The sequence below is a fragment of the Rhinoraja longicauda genome, chromosome 31, assembly GCF_053455715.1.
Source record: "Rhinoraja longicauda isolate Sanriku21f chromosome 31, sRhiLon1.1, whole genome shotgun sequence".
Taxonomy (NCBI): domain Eukaryota; kingdom Metazoa; phylum Chordata; class Chondrichthyes; order Rajiformes; family Arhynchobatidae; genus Rhinoraja; species Rhinoraja longicauda.
In genome coordinates, this window is record NC_135983.1 from 18999723 (window position 1) to 19021924 (window position 22202).

General features: G+C 39.7%; 1 protein-coding gene across 1 annotated transcript in view; it reads left to right on the forward strand.

Annotated features, from left to right (window-relative positions):
• LOC144608367 (uncharacterized) overlaps positions 1-16935 on the forward strand; it is a 334350-nt gene extending 317415 nt beyond the window's left edge. Inside the window, 11 exon segments of the mRNA XM_078426045.1 lie at positions 475-537; positions 1204-1257; positions 1385-1420; positions 2894-2911; positions 3400-3435; positions 3600-3626; positions 4089-4154; positions 4279-4447; positions 5337-5446; positions 14062-14280; positions 14896-16935. Coding sequence (XP_078282171.1) covers positions 475-537; positions 1204-1257; positions 1385-1420; positions 2894-2911; positions 3400-3435; positions 3600-3626; positions 4089-4154; positions 4279-4447; positions 5337-5446; positions 14062-14280; positions 14896-15042 — 945 coding nt within the window. The 3' untranslated portion in view covers positions 15043-16935.
• The last annotated feature ends 5267 nt before the right edge of the window (positions 16936-22202 follow it).

Below are 22202 nucleotides of genomic sequence, written 5' to 3' on the forward strand. Positions count from 1 at the left end.
CCAGTGGCTGCAATCTCTTGTACTTCTCAAGTTCACTGACATATCAATCAGATCCACTACCTGCCATTATCACTGTTCGACCTAGAGAATCCTATTTCCTTTTTACTTCACACTTGAGTGTTGCCCTGCACTTTCTTTGAGCACCATTATCGCAAACTTATCACCAGTACCTGCATTCCCTTTTCTGTTAAAACCTCTGAATTTTTTTCATTGGACAATAAGCTTTAACTAAAGGAACATTTCCTCTTCTATATTTAGCAGCCTGAAATTTCTCACCCATCAAAATCAATAACTGGAAAATAACACCCTCAGTGTGGTCAGGCCAATTATTTAATAGTTGATCATTTTATTCTCCATTATGAAATAGTATCTTGACACTTCCAGTCAAATGATCATGTTTGTGAATGTGGAGATACATAAGAATTAGGAATTACAATGATCCATCATCTGTTATTTGCTTTTTTTTCTGTTTAGGGCCATCCTGGAGATGTAGGTTTTACTGGGATCCAAGGTCCAAAAGGGCCTCCGGGAATAATGGTATGTAGTTATATGTTGCAGGGATTTCAGAGTTTTACATAATCAGTAAATGTACATACAAGTAAAAAAGTTGATTTAGTCAATGAAAAGTTGAATAATCACTGATTTGCTTCACTTCACCAAACCAGACTCGCAAAGGCTTCAATAGACAATAACCTGCACTAATTAACCTCTTATTCAGCTCAATCAGCAAAGGATTAACATATTGGTCTTGAAATGCAGGGGCCTTCAAGCAGGCTCTTTTATTGAGAGATGCAGGATGTTTCCATTACACCTTTGACTAGTAACTAAATTTATAAGGAATTGAGAATTCTACAAGCATGCATAATTATGACAAAAATAAACTGAATATACAATTGCAGGAAGGTGGTAAACGTGCATTGTGGAATGCTGTCATCTATCTTCAGCTCTGAATTGATAAAATACAATGTCATAACACCATTTAAGACAAATGTTCAAAGTTTTAGAATATGTGCAAAGTGATTATTAAATTTTCACATTGGATTTAGTCAGTACTGGCATTTTACTAAATCTTTAAAACTTCTGATCTTTGTGAATCTGGAAAGTTACTTGTTCACACCCTACTGTCACAATTAAACATGGTCATAACTACAATAGTGTTTGAAAACTGTTGGCGGGAGAAAATAAACTCTCTTTACTCTCCAGGGTAAAGAAGGTGTCATGGGTCCGTTCGGATTTACAGGTCCAAAGGGGCATCCAGTAAGTATTCTTTTGTTTGTCTTTATGAAGTTGAATCAAAGAATGATTTGAATAATTGGTGGAATTTACAGTTTTTCATTATAACTACCCCAGGCATGACAAATTTTATTTCCTATTTATTTCTTAGGGTCCAAAAGGTTACAAAGGAAATCAAGGTGATACGGTAAGACCAATAGTGAAAAAAATTAAAAGCCAGACTCTCCACTTGATGAGTAAGCTCCAACTTCTCTTTGCTCTTCAATTTGAGGAACCTAATTGCTGTTCAAGACATGATTTGGTAGTCATTTTAGTTTGAGTAACAATGATTGTACGTATTGATTAATAGAACGTAAGGAAGAGGAAGCTGATTAATCCATCAGAGCTGGTTAAGCAAAAAATTTAGAAAGTTAAAGAGAAAAGGCAATGCTGTTGAGTGGAAACATTGGTAATAATAGCCAAGGTCCAATAAGGACAAACAATAACGCATACCTCCTGTCAGAGTAAAAGCAGGGGGAATATGTACAAAAACAAATTGAAAGCTCTTTCTCTTTACGCATGCTGTATTTGCAACCATATTGATGAATAATAGCACAAACATATTAAATGGCTATGATCCCATAGCATTTGCAGAGATGTAGATCTAAAGTGACCAAGATTAGGAAGTAAATACTCCAAGATATTTAATTCTTAGAAGAAATAGAAGCAATGGAGGAGGATGACGATATGATGTATAGGATTAAAACAATGAGAAAATGGATCATAGTTTGGAAAATCAAGAAATAATCATTTTGGGTGAAGCTAAGAAATAACAAGGGGCAGAATACTTTGGGAGTTATCTATGGTCTTGTAAACTGTAATGGAAGTGCATAATACAGTAAATCTCCACTAATCCATTATCCATTGCTTATTTTTAAATAAAAAGTTGACTCATGAGCCTCCTCCAGGCATCCTAGTCCTCCTCACCACTGTGAAGGCCGACCAAAGGAGCCAAAGGCCTACTCTCAGGAGCCAAAGGAGACATTAGAGCGAATAAAAAATGTTCTGTACATCTCTGTCAGAGGACTCTCATACATATCTGCTAGATCTCACTTTTGTTCATGATTAGTGTGCACGATGGTTCCAACAATCTTAAGGGATTGGACAGGCTACATGCAGGAAAAATGTTCCCGATGTTTGTAGAGTCCAGAACCAGAGGTCACAGTGTAAGAATAAGGGGTAGGCCATTTAGGAATGAGGAAAAACCTTTTCACCCAGAGTTGTGAATCTGTGGAATTCTCTGCCACAGAAGGCAGTGGAGGCCAATTCACTGGATGTTTTCAAGGGAGAGTTAGATATAGCTCTGAGGGCTAATGGAATCAAGGGATATGTGGAGAAAGCAGGATCAGGGTACTCGTTTTGGATGATCAGCCATGATCATATTGAATGATGGTGGTGGCTCGAAGGGCCAAAAGACCTATTCCTGCACCTATTTTCTATATTTCTATGTTGCAAATTGGTTGGAGTTAGCAATTCTGAATGTAGAGATCTGTGCCTTAGCAGAGCCATTGTTACAGGGGCTGGTTATCAGTATACTACCAAAATATTTCTGAGAATGTCCATGGGACTGACTTACTTATCATTATCTTTTATTTTTCCTCCCTCCTTGATTGAATGGCAGGGGCCACAAGGGCCAAAGGTAAGATGATGCCTTCTTTTAAATTTTTAGATTATGTTAATCTTTTCTGGCAAGCATTTTGCAGAGGTTGCCTGGTATAACCTGAAAACAACACCAGTATAATTTTCAGTTTCACATTTGCTGGCGTTTTTACATGAAGAAAAAAGGAGCAATTCCACAGCAAAAGGAGAGAATGGTCATCCCAGTGCAAACTACAGACAAACAAACCTTCCCAAGACATGCTACAGTTTTGCCCTGCTGAACACATATTCATATTATGAATCTGTAGTGTTACAAGCGATTGAGGTATATCCTACTTGCCCACTGCAGAGTGCAGACCATTTCACTCATTTATTGCCTATCAGAAAAAATATATTAATTAGAATCAGCTGCTATAAACAATTGTAAACTTACAGTTAGAAAATACCACTGTGACATGTTCAATATCTATTTCTTTGTAAATGCAATATTGGAAACTGATGGAATACTTTATGCCGTCAAACTTTTAGGGTCCAATGGGGCCTCGAGGACTTCCTGGACCACCAGTAAGTTCCTGGATTTTGTTTTTAACTCTTAACACCATAGCAACATAATGTTTAGAACCTCAGTGACCATTGTTTACAATGGAAAATAGAATATCACAGAGCATAATATTGGTAATAATCCAAAATTTACTTTTTGGTTAGCTAACATTTGATCTTTTGAACAGGGTCTTCCTGGAATTCAAGACGCACTCGTAAGTCATTAAAAATTATTTAATCTGTTAATTCTTCATGTATCGCAATGCCAGTCTCTGTTAAAGGCTGCTAAATTTAATCTGGTAAATTGCTCTTAACACATACCCAACTGAGAGTTGACCACAGGTAGATTCTTTCATAATAAAAAGTCCAATATAACAAGTTAATGGGGTGAATTAAACATTTTGCACAATGTACAATTCATCATACAGCATTATAAAATAATATTCTTTATTTTCCACATATAATAACAGATTTGAGTGGGTAATCTATAATATACATTGATTGCTGTACAGTGACATAAAATGGTTAAATATTTCTAACACTTTTACTGTAGTTACTACTGTAATCAAAGGCTGCACTCAGTCCATCCTTGCTCCAAGTACTTTCTACTTTGTCCCAACTCTAGCATCGAGTTTCAGAATTTTTAGATGTTCTTATTTTGTACCACTAATTTTCAGAAACACGAAGAGCTCGGTGCTGCTTTACAAGCTTATATCGAATCAAAAACTACACTCAGGACAGAGGTAACTTAATGCTCCTCATCTGCATATTAGTATCCTTCGTCAATTTGAAACCATTTTTCATAAATTCTGTAATTAATTTGCATTATATAATTAATCCTGAAATGGATTTGTTTCCCTTACCCAGAACTATCAGAATTCAGACCTACCTTTGATTGACCAGGGAGCAGAGATCTTTAAGACTCTACACTACCTCAGTAATCTTATCCACAGCATAAAGAACCCCCTGGGCACCAGGGACAATCCTGCCCGGGTCTGCCGTGATCTTATGAACTGTGAGCAGCGAATGAATGATGGTAAGTCAGTCCTACTGATTCTTTGTGCTAATGCAATGTTTTTAGATATTGGTTTAGTACCTCCCCATGCCAACATCACCACACAATTTGAATCCTATTATTAGTGTATATGACACAGCACAGATGAACGCCATGCAACCCATTTGGCTGCCAGCTCTTTGATGAAGTTATCCAGTTGATCATACTCCCTTATTCTTTCCCAGTTTCCCACTACTTTTTCCCTTCACGTGTTCATCATTTTGAATGTACGATTAGATCTTCCACCACCGTTTCAAGCAGTACATTCAGCATCAAAACACTAAGCGTGTACAAAAATATTTTCTTGTGTCACTTCTGATCCTTTGCATAGCATTTTAAATTTGTATGTTCTGCTGCAGATCCTCTGCAAGATCTGCACCTGCCAGCCCCTTTACCTTTTCTAACTTTTTAAAATGTTGATAGCATGAACTTCTCCAGATTGGAGTTGTTGGAAGTCAAGACCTCTCAAGAAAGAAAGTTTGTTATTTACTTTAAAAGCCTGGTTGCACACAGACCTAGACAACTCTCAAACTGCTGGATGAACAAAGTCCAATTGGGACTGCTGGATGAACAAAGTCCAAAACACAAATTGCGGTGCTCTATCCCACATGGTCCAAAGCATAGACTCAGAGACACACTTGCTATCAGCTTCTACCACTTGTACCAAGGACTTATTCAATTATCTCAATTTTTAGGTCGTTTCTAAATATGTTTTGTGTAGTATCTAATTGCAGTCAATCCCACTTTTGCCTAGCTGGCTAGATATGTGAAGCTCAGACCATTTTACAAAGAAAATCTGAATGGTGCATTTCCCAGCTTCCACTGTTGCTTGTGTACAATTATGTTTCTTATTCTTTTATGAAATATTTAGGCACTTACTGGATTGATCCTAACCTTGGTTGTACTTCTGACACGATTGAAGTAGCCTGTAACTTCACTAAGGGCGGGCAAACCTGTCTCAAGCCCATCACTGTGTCAAAGGTAAGGCTATGTTCTAATCTATAGCCATACAACACGGAAACCGTTCCATCAGCCTAATTCATCCATGCTGGCCAGGTTTTGTAACTGAGCTAGCCCCATTTGCCTTTGTCTGTGTCTCTCTGTGTCTGTCTGTCTCTCTCTGACTGTCTCTGTCTGTCTCTCTCGTCTTTTAGACATTGTCACTGTACCCACCTGTACAGCTTTCTCTTGCAGCTTGTTCTATATACACACACCATGACAATGCCCCTCAGATCTCTTAAATCTTTCCTCTCTCACCTTAAATAAATGTCCTCTGTTTCTGAACTCCTCTACTCTGGAAAAGGACTGTGACCATTCAACCTATCTATGCTTCTCAAGGGCAGCACGGTGGTGTAGCACTAGAGCTACTGCCTTACAGCGCCAGAGACCCAGGTTCAATCCTGACTCAGGGAGCTGTCTGTATGGCGCTTGTACGTTCCCTCCGTGACCTGCGTGGGTTTTCTCCAAGATCTTCAGTTTCCTCTCACACTCCAAAGACGTACAGGTTTGTAGGTTAATTGGCTTGGTGTAAATGTAAAATTGTCCCTAGTGTGTGTAGGATAGTGTTAATGTGCAGGTAAGACTGGTCGGTGCGGTCTCGGTGGGTCGAAGGGCCTTTCTCCGCACTGTATCTCAAACCTAAACTAAACTAAAAGATTTTATCTACCTCTATAATAGCAACCCTTAGTTTCAGTTTAGTTTATTGTCATCCTACCACCTTAGCCTCATCCACTCCAAGGAATAAACGACCCAGCCTATCCTTCCTCTCCAAGCCTTCAAATTCAGGCAACATCCTTGTGAATCTTTTCTGCACACTTTCTAGCTTAATAACACCCTTCCTAAAGCAGGGAAACTAGAACTGCACCCAATAAAGTGATCTCAAAGTCTTGTAGAACTATAGTATGATATGCCAACTCCTGTACTTAATACTCTTACTAATGTTGGTCAGTGTACAAAACGGCTTCTTTACCATCCTATCCACTTGTGTCGCCACTTTCAAGGAACTTTAGTACTTCTGTCCATAGGTCTCTCTGCTCTACAACACCCTTCAGGGCCCCAGTATTTACTGTGCAAGTCATGGCTTGGTTTGACTTGCCAAAATGCATCACCTCAAACATCTTGGCCCACTTCCGTAATTAATCAAAATATTTTTGTAAACTTAAATATCCCTCCAAACTGTAGCACCAATTTTGGTGTAATCAGCAAATTTACCACCCACATCAGCTACATTGTCAGCCAATTTGTTAATATAGATTAAATAAAACAAAAGCAGAGATCCCTCTATGTCAATTTTCCACTATGTCAATTTAAATCCAATTTTAATCTCCCATATGATCTAACCTTCCAACCTGCCCTATCATGCAAAACCTTGTCAATGGTCTTGCTAAAGTCCATGTAGACAATGTCCATCACCCTGATAACCTCTTTAAAAACAATCAAATTTGTGAGACACAATTTCCCACACACAAAGCCTTGCTGGCTATCCCTAATGCTTATAGATTCCATCCTTCAGAATCCCCTCCAGTAAAACATACCCACCACTGATGTCAGGCTCACCAGACTGTAGTTCCCTGGCTTGTCCTTACAACCCTTCTTAAAGAGGGATACAATATTAGGCAGCTTCCAGTCTTCTGATACCTTCCCCCACCCCATCGTCGCTAAAGACAATGCAAGTATCTCTGCCAAGGCACAAGCAATTAGCTCGGACGCCAGCATGCTAGGGGCATCGCTACACATACCTAAACCTGATTAACCCGAAGAACACTAATTATAGCAAAGACAATGGTCTGAAGAAGGATCTCGACCCGAAACATCACCCATTCCTTCTCTCCAGAGATGTTGCCTGTTCCGCTGAGTTACTCCAGCTTTTTGTGTTGATCTTCGGTTTAAACCAGCATCTGCTTACACATTCCTTACTCTAAGCTGTTCCAATACTGTTACAGCACTGCCAGCTACCCAACAATGTGGAACATTTCCCAGATATGTCCCGTTTACACAAGAGCAGGACAATTCCAATCCAATTACTGCCCAATCAGTTTACTTCCTATCATCATGAAAGCAATGGAAGATGTCAATAACGGAGCTATCAAGCAGAACCTACTCATTACTAACCTGCTTATCAGTGCCCAGTTTGGGTTTTGCCCAAACCGCTGTGTACTAGATGTAGCCTTGATCTAAACATGGACCAAAGAGTGATATTCCAGAAATGACATGAAAATGACTGCCCTTGTTTTGTGTTTGATCGAGTGTGGCATCAGACCACTGTTGACATTGAAATCGATGGCAGTCAAGGGGAAAGCACTCCAGTGGAGACCTACCTTGTACGAAGGAAGATTGTTGTGGTTGTTCAAGGTCAATCATCCACACCCATCTGGCACCATCCAAGAACCCACTGCTGAGGTTTCTCAGTGCAGTGTCCTTTGTCCAATCAGGTGCTTCAGCAATGATTTCCCTTTGGTCATAAAATGAGAATATTCTGGGAATATTTGTAGCTCTAACAGTGGTCTGCTCCTGCTCATAATCGACTTTTTTCCCCCCTGATGATTGCACAATGTTCAATTCCATGCACAAAACTCCATTCAGAGCTGCTCCACAAATGAAGCCATCCATGCAAGAACTGACCAATGTTCAGGCAAGGTCAAGCAACAGTCTGGCCAGAAATAAGCCCTTCAGCCTCACTTGTTAATGCCGACCAAAACCATCAACTTTAGTCCCACTTGCCCACATTGTGCCCATATCCCTCTTAGCCTTTCTTATCCATGTACCTGTCCAAATGTCTTTCAAATGTTGTTATAGTACCTGCCTCAACTATCACCTCTGGCAAGTCGTTCCTATACCCTCCACCCTATAAGTGAAAAAGTTGCTCCTCAAGTTCCTATTAAATCTTTCACCTCTCACCTTAAACCTATGTCTTATATGTACCCTGGGTAAAAGACTCTGTGCATTCACCCTGTCTATTCCCCTCTTGATTTTATACACATCTCCAAGATCACCCCTTAGCCCTCTGTGCTTCAAGGTCCTAATCTGCCCAACCTCTCCCTTCTAGCTCAGGCCCTCAAGTCCTGGCAACATCCTCATAAACCTTCTCTGCACTCTTTCCAGCTGAATGACTGGATGACTATGACTTCCTGTGGCAGGATGACCAAAACTGAACACTATGCTCCAAATGCAGCCTCACCAACATGTTGTACAAATGCAACATAATAAATGCCTTTGTGTTAACTACCAGTCATGCCACTTTCTTAGACCCATCTGGTCTCCAACACTCCCCAGGACCCTACCCTTCACTGTGAAAGTTCTGCACTGATTTGACTTTCCAAAATGCAAGGCTTCACACTTATCTGCATTAAACTTCATCAGCCATTCCTGAGTTTTCAAGATCCTGCTGTGATTTTTCATAACCACCATTACTATCTACTAGATTAAAGGTTCAAATTGGACCGCCAATAAGTTAGTATCTTTATCATTTTAAAAATGAGAGGAGGAAGAGCTGCCAACAAAAAGATCAATACCATGAGGTGACGATGGCAGAAACAAAATCATAACCACAGCACTACCAAGAGGTGTCTGCTGTTACTGCAAGTGCTTTTCTTTTTTATTTGTGCAGTGACGATTGTTTTACCTAAATGTTTAAAAAAAACATTTTGAACGGTTATTCAAGGTTTTTGAATCTTATTTTATTATTAGATTATGTAGAATATCAAGCCAGGGCAGTAAATGATTGTACAGTGCATTCAGAAAGTATTCAGACCCCTTCACTTTCTCCACATTAAATTCTTTTTTTTTTAAATCATCAATCTACACATAATAAAATAGCGAAAACAGATGTTTAGAAATTTTCGCAAAGTAATTAAAAAGAAATATACATATCAGACCCTTTGCAATGACGCACAAAAATGAGCTGATGTTCATCCTGTTTCCATTGATTATCCTTGAGATGTTTCTACAACTTGATTGGAGTCCACCAGGGGTAAATTAAATTGATTGGACATGATTTGAAAAGGCACACACCTGTCTATATAAGGACCCACAGTTGGCAGTGCATGTCAGAGCAAAAACCAAGCCATGAAGACGAAGGAATTGTTCGTAGACCTCCGAGACAAGATTATGTTGAGACACAAATCTGGGGAAGGGTATAAAACAATTTCTGCAGCATTGCAGGTCCTGAAGAGCACAGTGGCCTCCGTCATTCTTAAATGGAAGAACTTTGGAACCACCAGGACTCTTCATAGAGCTGGCCGCCCGGCCAAACTGAGCAATCGGGGGAGAAGGGCCTTGGTCAGGGAGGTGACTAAGAACCCGATGGTCACTCTGGCAGAGCTCCAGAGTTCCTCTGTGAAGTTGGGAGAACCTTCCAGAAGGACAACTATATCTGCAGCACTCCGCCAATCAGGCCTTTCCTCTGTAAAAGGCACATGACAGCCCGCTTGGAGATTGCCAAAAGGTACCTAAAGGACTCTCAGACCATGAGAAATAAGATTCTCTGGTCTGATGAAACCAAGATTGAACTCTTTGGCCTGAATGCCAAGCGGCACCGCTCATCACCTGGCCAATACCATACCTACAGTGAAGCATGGTGGTGGCAGCATCATGCTGTGGGGATGTTTTTCAGCGGTAGGAACTGGGAGACTAGTCAGGATCGAGGGAAAGATGAAAGGAGCAAGGTACAGAGAGATCCTTGATGAAAACCTTCGCCAGAGTGTTCTGAACCTCAGACTGGGGCAGAGGTTCACTTTCCAACAGGACAACGACCCAAAGCACACAGCCAAGACAACACAGGAGTGGCTTTGTGACAAGTCTGTGAATGTCCTTGAGTGGCCCAACCAGAGCCTGGACTTGAACCCGATCGATCGAACATCTCTGGAGGGACCTGAAAATAGCTGTGCATCGACGCTCCCCATCCAACCTGACAGAGCTTGAGAGGATCTGCAGAGAAGAATGGGAAAAATTACCCAAATACAGGTGTGCGAAGCTTGTAGCTTCATACCCAAGAAGACTTAAGGCTGTAATCGCTGCCAGAGGTACCTCAACAAAGCACTGAGTGAAGGGTCTGAATACCTATGTAAATATGATATTTCAGTTATTTCTTTTTAATTACTTTGCAAAATTTTCTAAACACCAGTTTTCTCTTTTTTATTATGGGGTAGTGTGTGTAGATTGATGATAAAAAAAAGAATTTAATCCATTTTAAAATAAGGCTGTAACATAGTAAAATGTGGAAAACGTGAAGGGGTCTGAATACTTTCTGAATGCACTGTATGTGGAAGGATGAGAAGATGGAGACACAAGATACTGCAGGTACAAACTTTTCTGGAGGATCTTAGTGGGTCAGGCAGTATCTGTGAAGGGAAATGGACAGATGGCATTCCTTCTGACAGAGGATCGGAGGAGCCTCAAATGCAGCATGAATGCTGGCATAGACTGCTTGGATGAGGGACAACTTGATTGAAGTGCCTAACATAATACAAGGATTTTTCAACATAGCTACAAAACATCTATTTCCTCCGCTGAGCAAGTCCGGCACTTGAACCCATATTTGGATCTTGGCCATGAAAAAGAGAAACCATAACTCGCAAGTTAAGTGCAAATCAGGACTTCTCTCCTGAAGAAAGCCAAAGCTGGGTCAGTTGACTTGTTCAATATTGAAATGGGTAGATTTTGTCTGAGGTTTGGATAGGATCTGAAGGTCATTTCATTACAGAGCAGGATGGACACAAGGTGGTAAATTGCCACCTCCTGTAACAGAATTCCTCAAGCTACAAGGCAGCATTCCACTTTAAGTTGCTGAGTACATCGCTAGTGTATATAGTTACACAACAAATATTGCAACTATCATTTTAACCTTGGTTTGAAAGACAAACAGTTCAATATAATTCTGCAACAAAACTATTACTTTAATTGTTTTAAGTCAAAATTAGACAACAATTACAAATGAAAATTTAAAAACTGCTGAACAAAAAATACTTAACAAAAAATGCTGTATATTCAGAACAAGTAGCATCTGTGGATAGAGAAAGGGTTAATGATTCATCAGAACTGAGAAAATGAGAAAACATGTTAAGGGCCTGTCCCACTTAGGCGATTTTTTTAGGCGACTGCCGGCGACTGTCAAAGTCGTAGCAGATCGCCAACATTTTCTTTTACCTTACGACAATGACCACGACAATGCCGAGTCAGGTCGATACAGTTTACTTTTTTTGTGAAACTAGCACCTGGCTAAGAGATTACACCGTCTTCGGAAACATTGCGAAATTCCCACGCTTATCAATGCTTCTCCGGCGTCCTAATTTTCGCTGAAATCACTGACAAGTCTATAATTACTTGAGAGTTTTGAAATATAACATCGTGCCCAGGTTACTTGAGAACCAAGCTTCATGGTAACAAGGCATTAACTGGATTGACTCCCAGTTTATAAATAGCAGTATTAAGAAATTTAATTTTAAACATGGTTAAATGGATTTTTGTGCGAGTGTGGGCATTCTATCAAAATGTACGGGAGATGCATATCAGGTTTCTGGGTTGGGGGCCTACTTTAAAAGTAATCGCTGATGGCCATAAACATCGCAAAATCCCCACGCTTACCTGACCGTTAAACTGTCGCCTCCAATCTACCTGTCAAATGTCCTGACAGTAAATAAATTGGTTAAATACAAGTATTTTATGGTATCTTCAAATGACTTTACTTAATTTAATATTACGTGCTTCTAGATGCATCTGCGACAACCTAGCAAACCTGGGGACAGCATGCGACAGCGCCCGCAATAAGCAACGATACCTGGTGACAAGCCAGTTGTCACCGAGAAATTTCAATCCGGTTAATTTCTCAGCAACGCGCCGAGATCCACTACGATTCTTTGAAGACTCCTCACGATCATGCCCGCGACACCCCGGCAAACTGTTGGCGGCAGCCTAGTCGCCGGCAGTCGCCTTAAAATCGCCTAAGTGGGACAGGCCCTTAAGTTTTAAGCTACAGAGAGGAGTGGATAGGGCATAGGTTGAGACAAGGCCAAAAATAACCTCTATTATTTTAGATTAGTATTCACACATGCACTGAGTGAAAAGCTTTGGTTTGCGTGCTACCCAGTCAAAGAATAGAATATATATGATTACAATTAAACTGTCTCTAGTGTACAGATAAAGGATAAAGAGTACAACATTGTGTGCAAGATAAAGTCTAATTAAAGATAATTAAAAGGTCTCCAATGAGGTAGATGGGAATATGTTACTTCAGTTCTGGTCTCAACCTATATTATAAACCTGTGCAAATAAAATGGCATAACTATCATCTTAATTTTGACCTCATCCTGTAACTTTTTAAGTTTAAATAGCAAATACTTAGGAGAAACTAAGATATGTACTTGAAGAAAAGTAATTTGCAGGATTTGGAGTGAAAATATGAGGCGTGGAACTAAATTAGACAACTTTTGCTGAGAGCCACAGGGCATAACAAGGAAAACGGCCTCCCGTGCTGTATCAGGCCATGACTCAATGATGTGTGCACATTCATCTTGATCCTGATGATAGATGGCCATTCTTGATCAAATATTGTAATAATGCTTTAAACATATGCAAAGAGTTACACAATAAATAGAACACAAGAAGCAGGAGGAGTGGGCTGTCCAGCCCTTCTAACCTCAATTTCCCATAGTCCATCCTTACCCATCACCTTAATCTTAGCCATCTTAATCTTATTTTGTCTTGTCTTGAAAACACTCAGCAACAGACTCTAGTGCAGAAGATTCCAAAGGCTCACAATTATCTCGTATTAGATCTTTTTCCTCATTTTAGTCCTAAATGGACGTAATTTGGAACAGAATTCTACATTCTTCAGCCAAAGGAAACTTTCTCAACAGATACCCTATTACTCTTGTATGTTTCAAAGAAACCTCCTCTTGTTCTTCTAAATGCCAGATACATTTGACCCTTATTGCTCCATCTCTCATGTTATGACAGCCACCCCAAATTCGATCCTACAGTGAACATTCATTGCACTTCCGCTATGACAATTATGTCTTTCGTTGGGTATGGCGATCAAATTGCGTGTGTTACTCCATTAGATATCATATTTGATTTCTTTGCCTTTAGATTAACTTACATGTTTAAGTTACAATGAGAATCCACCTTCTTGCTAATTATTAACCTTGTTTAAATACATCTATTTTTGTCATTCTGTTCGTTTTTGTACACTTGTAGAATCCTTTACATATTCTATGTCCTCTTTATAGTAACCATTTTCTAAACATAGCTTCTACAACTCCAAATCTTCAAGTTTGTGTTTTTGCTATTGGAATATTGAAACCACAGCTTAAACGTGCTTCTTCAGTGTCCATCTCGCTAAAAAAAAAGAAAAAAGAACTGATTGAAACTATCCTTTAAGTTGAAGGTGAAAGATAAAATATCAGATAATAAAAATAAATAAAGTAATGCATGTAATTAATGTTGCATGTTTTTCTTACTAATAATTATTGCTGAGTTTGTAGGGATCAGAATTAGTGGTGTACAATTTGTACGTGTTAGCCAGTTGAGGCCAGTGCTTTCTAGCCCAATTAAACCAGATTCTAACAAACTGGATTTACTTTTTTTTTCTCTGGTTTCAGTTGGAGTTTTCAATGGGAAGAATCCAGATGAACTTTCTGCATTTGCTGAGCTCCGAGGCAGTCCAACACATTACCATTCACTGCCTCAATGTGCCAGTCTGGACGGATGGAAGTTCGAACAAGCCATTTAAACAGGCTGTCAAGTTCAAATCCTGGAATGGCCTGGTGCTGGAGGCAGGAGGCCAGTTTATTCCGAAAGTGCTGCTGGATGATTGCCGGGTACAGATCACCTTGAGTCAAATCCATCTTCACCTTATGGCTGTATTCTTTACATTTACTAATACATTGCTGTATTTTGTTGCTCCTTATATGGCACCCAATGCTGAAGTAAAAGTTCCGTATGTTGCACGAAACCGAGCATTAACCCAGGAGAACAGGGCATCTCAATTGTTCCAGAGCAACATTTTCCAATTTGTCACCTCACATCCTAATCAGGCTTGATAACAAATAATTTTAATGATATGGTGTCATAGTCAAGATCCTTTCCATGCCTCATATCAATAACACAACATTTGCAGTTTTAGAAGACATGTAAGAGCATCATCGAACAGTATGGCAAATGATACTGTATTTGACAATATTAGATCAGGTTAATGGAGGAGGATTAAGGAAGTAAGAGAGGTGGAGAGATTTAGGGAAGGGATTCCAGGGCTTTTTGTCCAGCTCAAGCCAAGGCCACCAGGGGTACATGCATTTACCGACAGGGGGTTTAAATTCTATCATTGGGAAAGAAAGCAAAGTGATTTTTAACTCAACAGTGAAACCCATTATTTTAGCTTTATTATAAGTAAAATAAAACTGGTGACCATATTCTTTCTTGTTATTGTCTTTCAGATACAGGATGGCCGATGGCATCAGACTCACTTCATTTTTCACACACAAGACCCCAACCAGCTGCCAATAATCGGCATCTATAATTTACCACAACCAAAGCCAGGAATACATTACCACCTAGAGGTCGGGCCTGTCTGCTTTCTCTGAACTCCTGACTGAACAATCTTTAACCCACATCAGAGCATAATTGGTCTTTACTATATATTGAAGTAAAGAAATTGCTGGTATGATGTGAAGATGTCACATTGCAGATCAGAAAAGGCTAACAATGGCTTTTTTAAAAAAATAATTAAGGAAAATGTTATCAGACTTGATTTAAGGAAGAGTTCTTAGCTAAAACAACTAGAATTGAAAATATCCACCAGTAGCCAAAGAATCTTTCTGCCATTGCGTTGAGAGAAATGAGAAAGTCTATAACTAGATTGCAGAAAATCAATTTTGTGGAAAAAAAAGCAAATTGGTTTCCAGTAGCTGTGAAACTACATCACAAGACATGAGCAGCCATAGGTTAGGAGACTTCTAAAATAGTGACGAAATAGCTGGGGGCTACATGCCTGATAAGCATCACCAATGTGCAATAGTGGAGGGGAATGGGGAACTTGTCAGAGTTGTTGACATTTTCTAAATCCATGAGACTTAATTTAACGTGTGAACCTTTAGAGTTGGCCTGCAGACAAAAGATGCTTGGCCCAATTGATTGGTTTCAGGAAAGGGGAATCGGAGAAAAGAATGGTGCATTTGCACCAGCTAGTTTTCTAGATTTATAACATGGTGCTAATAGAATGAGCTTCCCAGGGTGATTTTCTACCTCCCGATTCCTGGTACTGGTGCTCACATTCTCAGATTTTATTTCCATGCGTATGTCAGTTCACACACAGTGGTGCTATGCAATTCCCACAGGACAAACGTGGCTGCCCCGGGTAGCGTTTCTACTTACTGAGTAGGGTGAGAACCCTCATCCCTATTTCACCTGCCCACTTCTCCTTACAGAAGTACAATAGTTATTAACTTAATTATGTCCAGAGTCCCTTTAGTATTTTAAGGGATAATTTTAATTATGCTTTGGGGAGGGATGAAAGCAGCCTACCATTCCTGTGTCACTGACTGACTTTTTAAAAGAGTAAAGTTGGAACGTTGATGAGAGTTAAAGTATTTTTGAAAGCTATACTGTTTTTAAGTTCTTTATTTTGAATACTGCTTCTGTTTGTACAGAGTTGCCCTTGAAAGCTGTAATTAATATTTAGGGAAGCTTTATTAATTAAAAAGGAACTAGATCTTTACTGAAATGGTAGATTTTTCACCTTCTTTTAAAATTGTGTAAAATGTTTCTACGTGCTATGTTGTATACAGTGGATCAATATTTTACAGTCTGCTATTTAATGTTATTTAAATGTTTTAAAATCATAGTTAAAAAAAACAAACGTCTCTTCCTATCACAGATGTCTATGTTTCAAAGTAGATCTGTCTTTTTTGTAGTTGTAAACATGTTGCTTCAGCACCCAACTGGTCTTGGAAAGTTATGTGGAGTTCTTTTGTGGCTTGTTTAATGTGTAAATTTGGTGCTTTGAAGAGAAGAATATTTCAGTGTTTCAAATCTATACGATATTATGCAGAGTTTAAACGTACTGTATAGGAAAATGCATTAAGCGCTTTTTAATTCCTGATTTTTTTTTACGTTGAAGGAAATATGTGAAGAATCTAGAATTCTAATACATTATTTTAAATTTATTTCATTTTAAAAGAATCTGATTATACAGTTAAAAAGCCAGCCATCAGAATACCTCAGATACATTTTGGTACCATTCTGAACTCATTTCAACCTTGTTTCACTTTATTTTAATTTTTAATTTTTTTACTTTGGGTTTTTTCTATTCCATTTGCTTTTCTGTGTGTGTCTGTTGCTATAGAAACAGATTTGCCATAAAATGGTCATCCGCAGACAACAGTATCATTATTGCCTTAGTTGCAAATGTTTGAACGTTCTGTACAACGGTTCACTATTTAGCTGTGAAGTACCTTACTCGGCCTTTGCTAGTCTCATTGGGGCTTAGACTTCCATTGTTTGAAATTAAAAGTTTCTGAAACTTTATTGAAATAAAAATTTCAAACTGAAGCAATGAAACCTGGATTGTCTGTTTTGTTTCAAGAAAAATGTAGATTCCACGTAATAAATTAATCAAAACCTTTTGAACTAACAAGGGATTTTTACACTGGAAATAAAAGCAGGTTCTCCCTTCTTATTACACATCAGATGACAATTCACTTTGCAGAATAATGACCAAGAGGCTTCTTACACACTTTGATAATAGATTTTAAATGTTACATGCTTCCTCGTTCCACAACATGGCTTGCTATTGACATGCTTCTGATACTGGTATTGTTTTAACTTTTTCTATTTAAAAGTTCTCATGCTTTTTATAATGAGTTCTGGATTGAGAATTGAGACTCATGATATTTTGACTCCAGTATAAGTACCAACCACTTTCTGTGGCATACACATCTAAACTCATCTCATAGCACAAATTATTTATTAGACTTGATTAGTAAGGGTGTCAAGGGTTATGGGGAGAAGGCAAGAAAATTAGGTTAGGAGGGAGAGATATATCAGCCATGATTGAATGGCAGAGTAGACTTGATGGGCCGAATGGCCTAATTCTGCTCCTTTCACTTATGACATGACTTTCAGAATTCCTTCAAACTACTTCTACAACATCAGCATTCTTCAACAATACATGTTCAACATTAAGGAAACTAATTTCCAGGTAATGGAATTACACTTATACATTGAAGAAATCTTAATTTTGCATTTTTCCATCAAAATATTCACTTCTTTATCATCTACTGTTCTTATGCCTATGGACATGGTAATGTTTTGATATTTTCTGAATCCTTACTTTACTGAAGCATCATCACAACTCCACCATTCGGCTCCTGCCCTATCCCAAACCAGCATGGTGGCACAGTCTTTTATCACCAATAAAACCAAGTCTTTCTCCTACAGACAAAAATGTTCAAAGGTTAAATCAGCGCTGTAAGTTTAGTTGAGTTTAGTTTAGAGATAAAGCATGGAAACAGACCCTTCGGCACACCAAGTATACACCGACCCACGATTACCCGTTCACTGGTTCAATACTACAAACTAAACACAACCTACAGAAGCCAAATAACTTACAAACCTACATGGCTAGGAATGTGGGTGGAAACCAGAACACCAAGAGAAAACCCACGCGGTCACAGGGAGAACATACAAACTCCGTACTGACAGTACCCATAGTCAGGATTGAACCTGGGTCTCTGGTACTGCAAGGCAGCATCTCTACCACTGCGCCATAGTGCCGAAAACATAAGATATGGCCTAGAAATAGTGCTTCACCCCTCATTGGTACAATGTCATTGGTGTATTTGTTTTCTCATAACAATATCATGAAATTATCCCAAGATTTGAACTACATTTTGTGGTTCACACCCTGAATTATATGCTAAAGCGGAACCTGAGGCCAGAGTTGTTTTTGGGTATAAAACCACCAACCCAACCACACCCATTCTCAGCACCAGTAGGCCTTGCCAGACTGAATGCAAATGTTCGGCAAAGCGGTCGGATATACTTCTTGACATATTGTGGAAATTGTAGGTTACATTCAAAAACTGTGAATTTCCAAAGTAACAACACGAATTCTGCATGAAGTGCCCAGCTTACTCCCTGATGGGTGCAATTCCACCCATAAATGCTTCCAGCCATAATCTAATTCAAGTTAATTTTCTTTCATTTCCAATACCGGAGCTTAAATATTTGCTAATCATCGAGTAAACTTTGTAACTTCAATAGGACAGATACATGTGTAACAGTAACTGAGTTGGGATTTCATACCTTGTACTCATGATTAAATATAGTCATGCAGTGAGAGAACTTGATCAGTTTTCTTTATGCTCAAGATAACTGATGGAAAATGAGGCAGGTTTTCAATGAGGGTATGTTTACAATCCAGACTCCAATGTTAACAGTCTACCCCATTGTTTCTCATGGAATAAGGTTACTGTGCCTAACATTAATATATTATTTTCTCTCTAACCATGAGTAGAGTCACGAGGTTTCCAGTAATACCTTGCCACACCTTTCCTGCCACTTCCTACCCTGATTTTTATGTGAGCCTTTAAATGAGAAAGCATAGGGGATGAATAAGCATTCCAGAAACTACACTTTGCTAACCAAATACATGCAGTGTAGTGTTCGGATATCATTTAAATGTCCTACATTGGGAACACACCAAAAATAACAAGTCAGCAATTACTAAAAGAAAAACAAAGTCATTCCAAAATTGTGTTTCTATGTTCAACCAGTAATTTAAAAATATGTAAGCCTCCCTCATTAGCAGCATTTAACATTTGTTCATTCCAAGATTTACAAGAGTTGGCTTTAATGCATTTCATGTATCTGAAAACACTGCCATCTCAAATAACAAACTGGTAAACTGGGCACACACACGGTAACACACCTGATGTTGGGAAGCACGTACCATCTGATATACTTTCCGCAATGCCAATGAAAAACAGTTCATCATTCAAAAAATAGAATACTGGAGTAACTCAATGGAACATTAATGACTTGGATGAAGGGATTAAAAGTACCATTGGCAAATTTGCAGATGATACAAAGCTGGGTGGTAGTGTGAGTTGTGAGGAAGATGCTCTGAGATTGCAGGGTGACTTGGACAGGTTGTGTGAGTGGGCGGATGCATGGCAGATGCAGTTTAATGTGGATAAGTGTGAGGTTATCCACTTTGGTGGTAAGAATAAGAAGGCAGATTATTATCTGAATGGTGTCAAGTTAGGAAAAAGAGAAGTACAACGAGATTTGGGTATCCTAGTGCATCAGTCACTGAAAGGAAACATGCAGGTATAGCAGGCAGTGAAGAAAGCCAATGGAATGTTGGCCTTCATAACAAGACGAGTTGAGTATAGGAGCAAAGAGGTCCTTCTGCAGTTGTATAGGGCCCTAGTGAGACCTCACCTGGAGTACTGTGTGCAGTTTTGGTCTCCAGATTTGAGGAAGGATATTCTTGCTATTGAGGGCGTGCAGCGTAGGTTTACTAGGTTAATTCCCGGAATGGCGGGACTGTCATATGTTGCAAGACTGGAGCAGCTAGGCTTGTATACATTGGAATTTGGAAGGATGAGAGGGGATCTTATTGAAACATACAAGATCATTAAGGGGTTGGACACGTTAGAGGCAGGAAACATGTTACCAATGTTGGGGGAGTCCAGAACCAGGGGCCACAGTTTAAGAATAAGGGGTAGGCCATTTAGAACGGAGATGAGGAAAATCTTTTTCTGTCAGAGTGTAGTAAATCTGTGGAATTCACAGAGGCCAATTCTCTGAATGCATTCAAGAGAGAGCTAGATAGAGGATAGCGGAGTCAGGGGGAATGGGGAGAAGGCAGGAACAGGGTACTGATTGAGAATGATCAGCCATGATCACATTGAATGGTGGTGCTGGCTCGAAGGGCCAAATAGCCTACTCCTGCACATATTGTCTATTGTCTATTGAACAGGCAGCAACTCTTGGTAGAATGGGTGATATTTTGGGTCGAAATCCTTCTTCAGACTAAGAGTCAGAGAAGAGGAATACACAGATATATGGAAGAGCAAGGTATGAAAATGAGACATCAAAGGGGACCCAAAACGTCACCCATTCCTTACATCCAGAGATGCTGCCTGTTCTGCTGAGTTCTCCAGCATTTTGTGTCTATCTTCAGTGCAACCCAGCATCAGCAGTTCCTTCCTACACAATTTATCTGGTCATCTTGTTGTGGAGATGAAGTGCTGGAAGATAGTGAGCTTTGGAGGGGTGTAGCAGTGGTAGCGGTACAACTGCATGGTTGCATCCTTTCAAGATCCACAGGTCGGTGCAGAATGATAGGGTATTGAAGCAGAGTTGAAACTTGCATATGGATGTTTCCGTAAATAAGGGTACCACCTGTGACATGGGTGGCCAAATTTGAAAGTTATTAAATCATAATGAAATACCACAGCATTAAAAATGGGCCTACCTATGATCTTTTTGAGCTAATTTGTTTTTTCAAAATCGACCAAAATGCGACCAAAATTTAATACTTTCAAAATTGAAAAAAACAAGATAAAAAATGATTTATAAGACATCTAAGACATATGGGAGACTGTCTCTTATACTGATTTCTAAGCTCACTTACAAAATATTGGCACGTAACTCACCACGAGGCCTGTAGTTCAGGTCAGGGTCATTACAATCACGTTGTGGAATCAGCAGGGACTACAGAATGAGACATCGATAAAATAGGTGAGCAAACTAGATTTTTATTTCATGATTTTAAGTTCTATTCATTATTAAGTATTTCAATGGAAAGCGTAACCACAAAGTATAAACAATAAAAAAAGAAACAATAAATATAAAAACGGTTAGTTTGCTTTTAATTCACACATTTCACACGTGAACAAATGGACACTGCTACTCAAGTTCTGCTGCAAAAACTTGGTGCATCACAAAACCATCTTATTGGATAGCACTGTGAGAATCATGTTCTTTGATTTCTCCAGTTCATTCAACACCATCCAGCCGGGGCTTCTGGGGGGCAAGCTGGAGCGCACAGGAGTGGATCTCCACCTCACATCCTGGATTCTGGACTACCTCACCAACCGACCACAGTACGTGAGGACAAAGGACCTGGTCTGGGATAGGGTCGTCTGCAGCACTGGGGTTCCGCAGGGAACAGTGCTAGCTCCATTCTTGTTCACCCTGTACACTGTGGACTTCAGGCACAGCTCTGCAGACTCCCATCTACAGAAGTTCTCAGACGACTCTGCCATCGTCGGCCTCATCACGGGCGACGAGGACAGGGTGTACAGAGAACTGATCAAGGAGTTTATGGACTGGTGCCAGCGGAACTGCCTCCGGATCAACGCGGGGAAAACCATGGAGATGGTGGTAGATTTCTGCAGGCGCAGCGAGGTCCCCCCGACACCAGTGAACATCCAGGGAATGGACATCGAGGGGGTGGATTCTTATAAGTACCTGGGTGTCTACCTCAACATTAAACTGAACTGGACTGAAAACACCGATGCACTATACAGAAAGGACCAGAGCAGACTTTATCTGCTAAGGAGACTCGGGTCCTTTGGAGTGCAGGGGGCACTGCTAAGGTCCTTCTACAACACGGTGGTTGCATCGGCTATTTTCTATGGAGTGGTCTGCTGGAGCAGCAGCATCTCAGCGGCGGAAGGGAAGAGACTCGACAAGCTGGTCAGGAAGGCCAGCTCTGTCCTGGGTTGCCCCT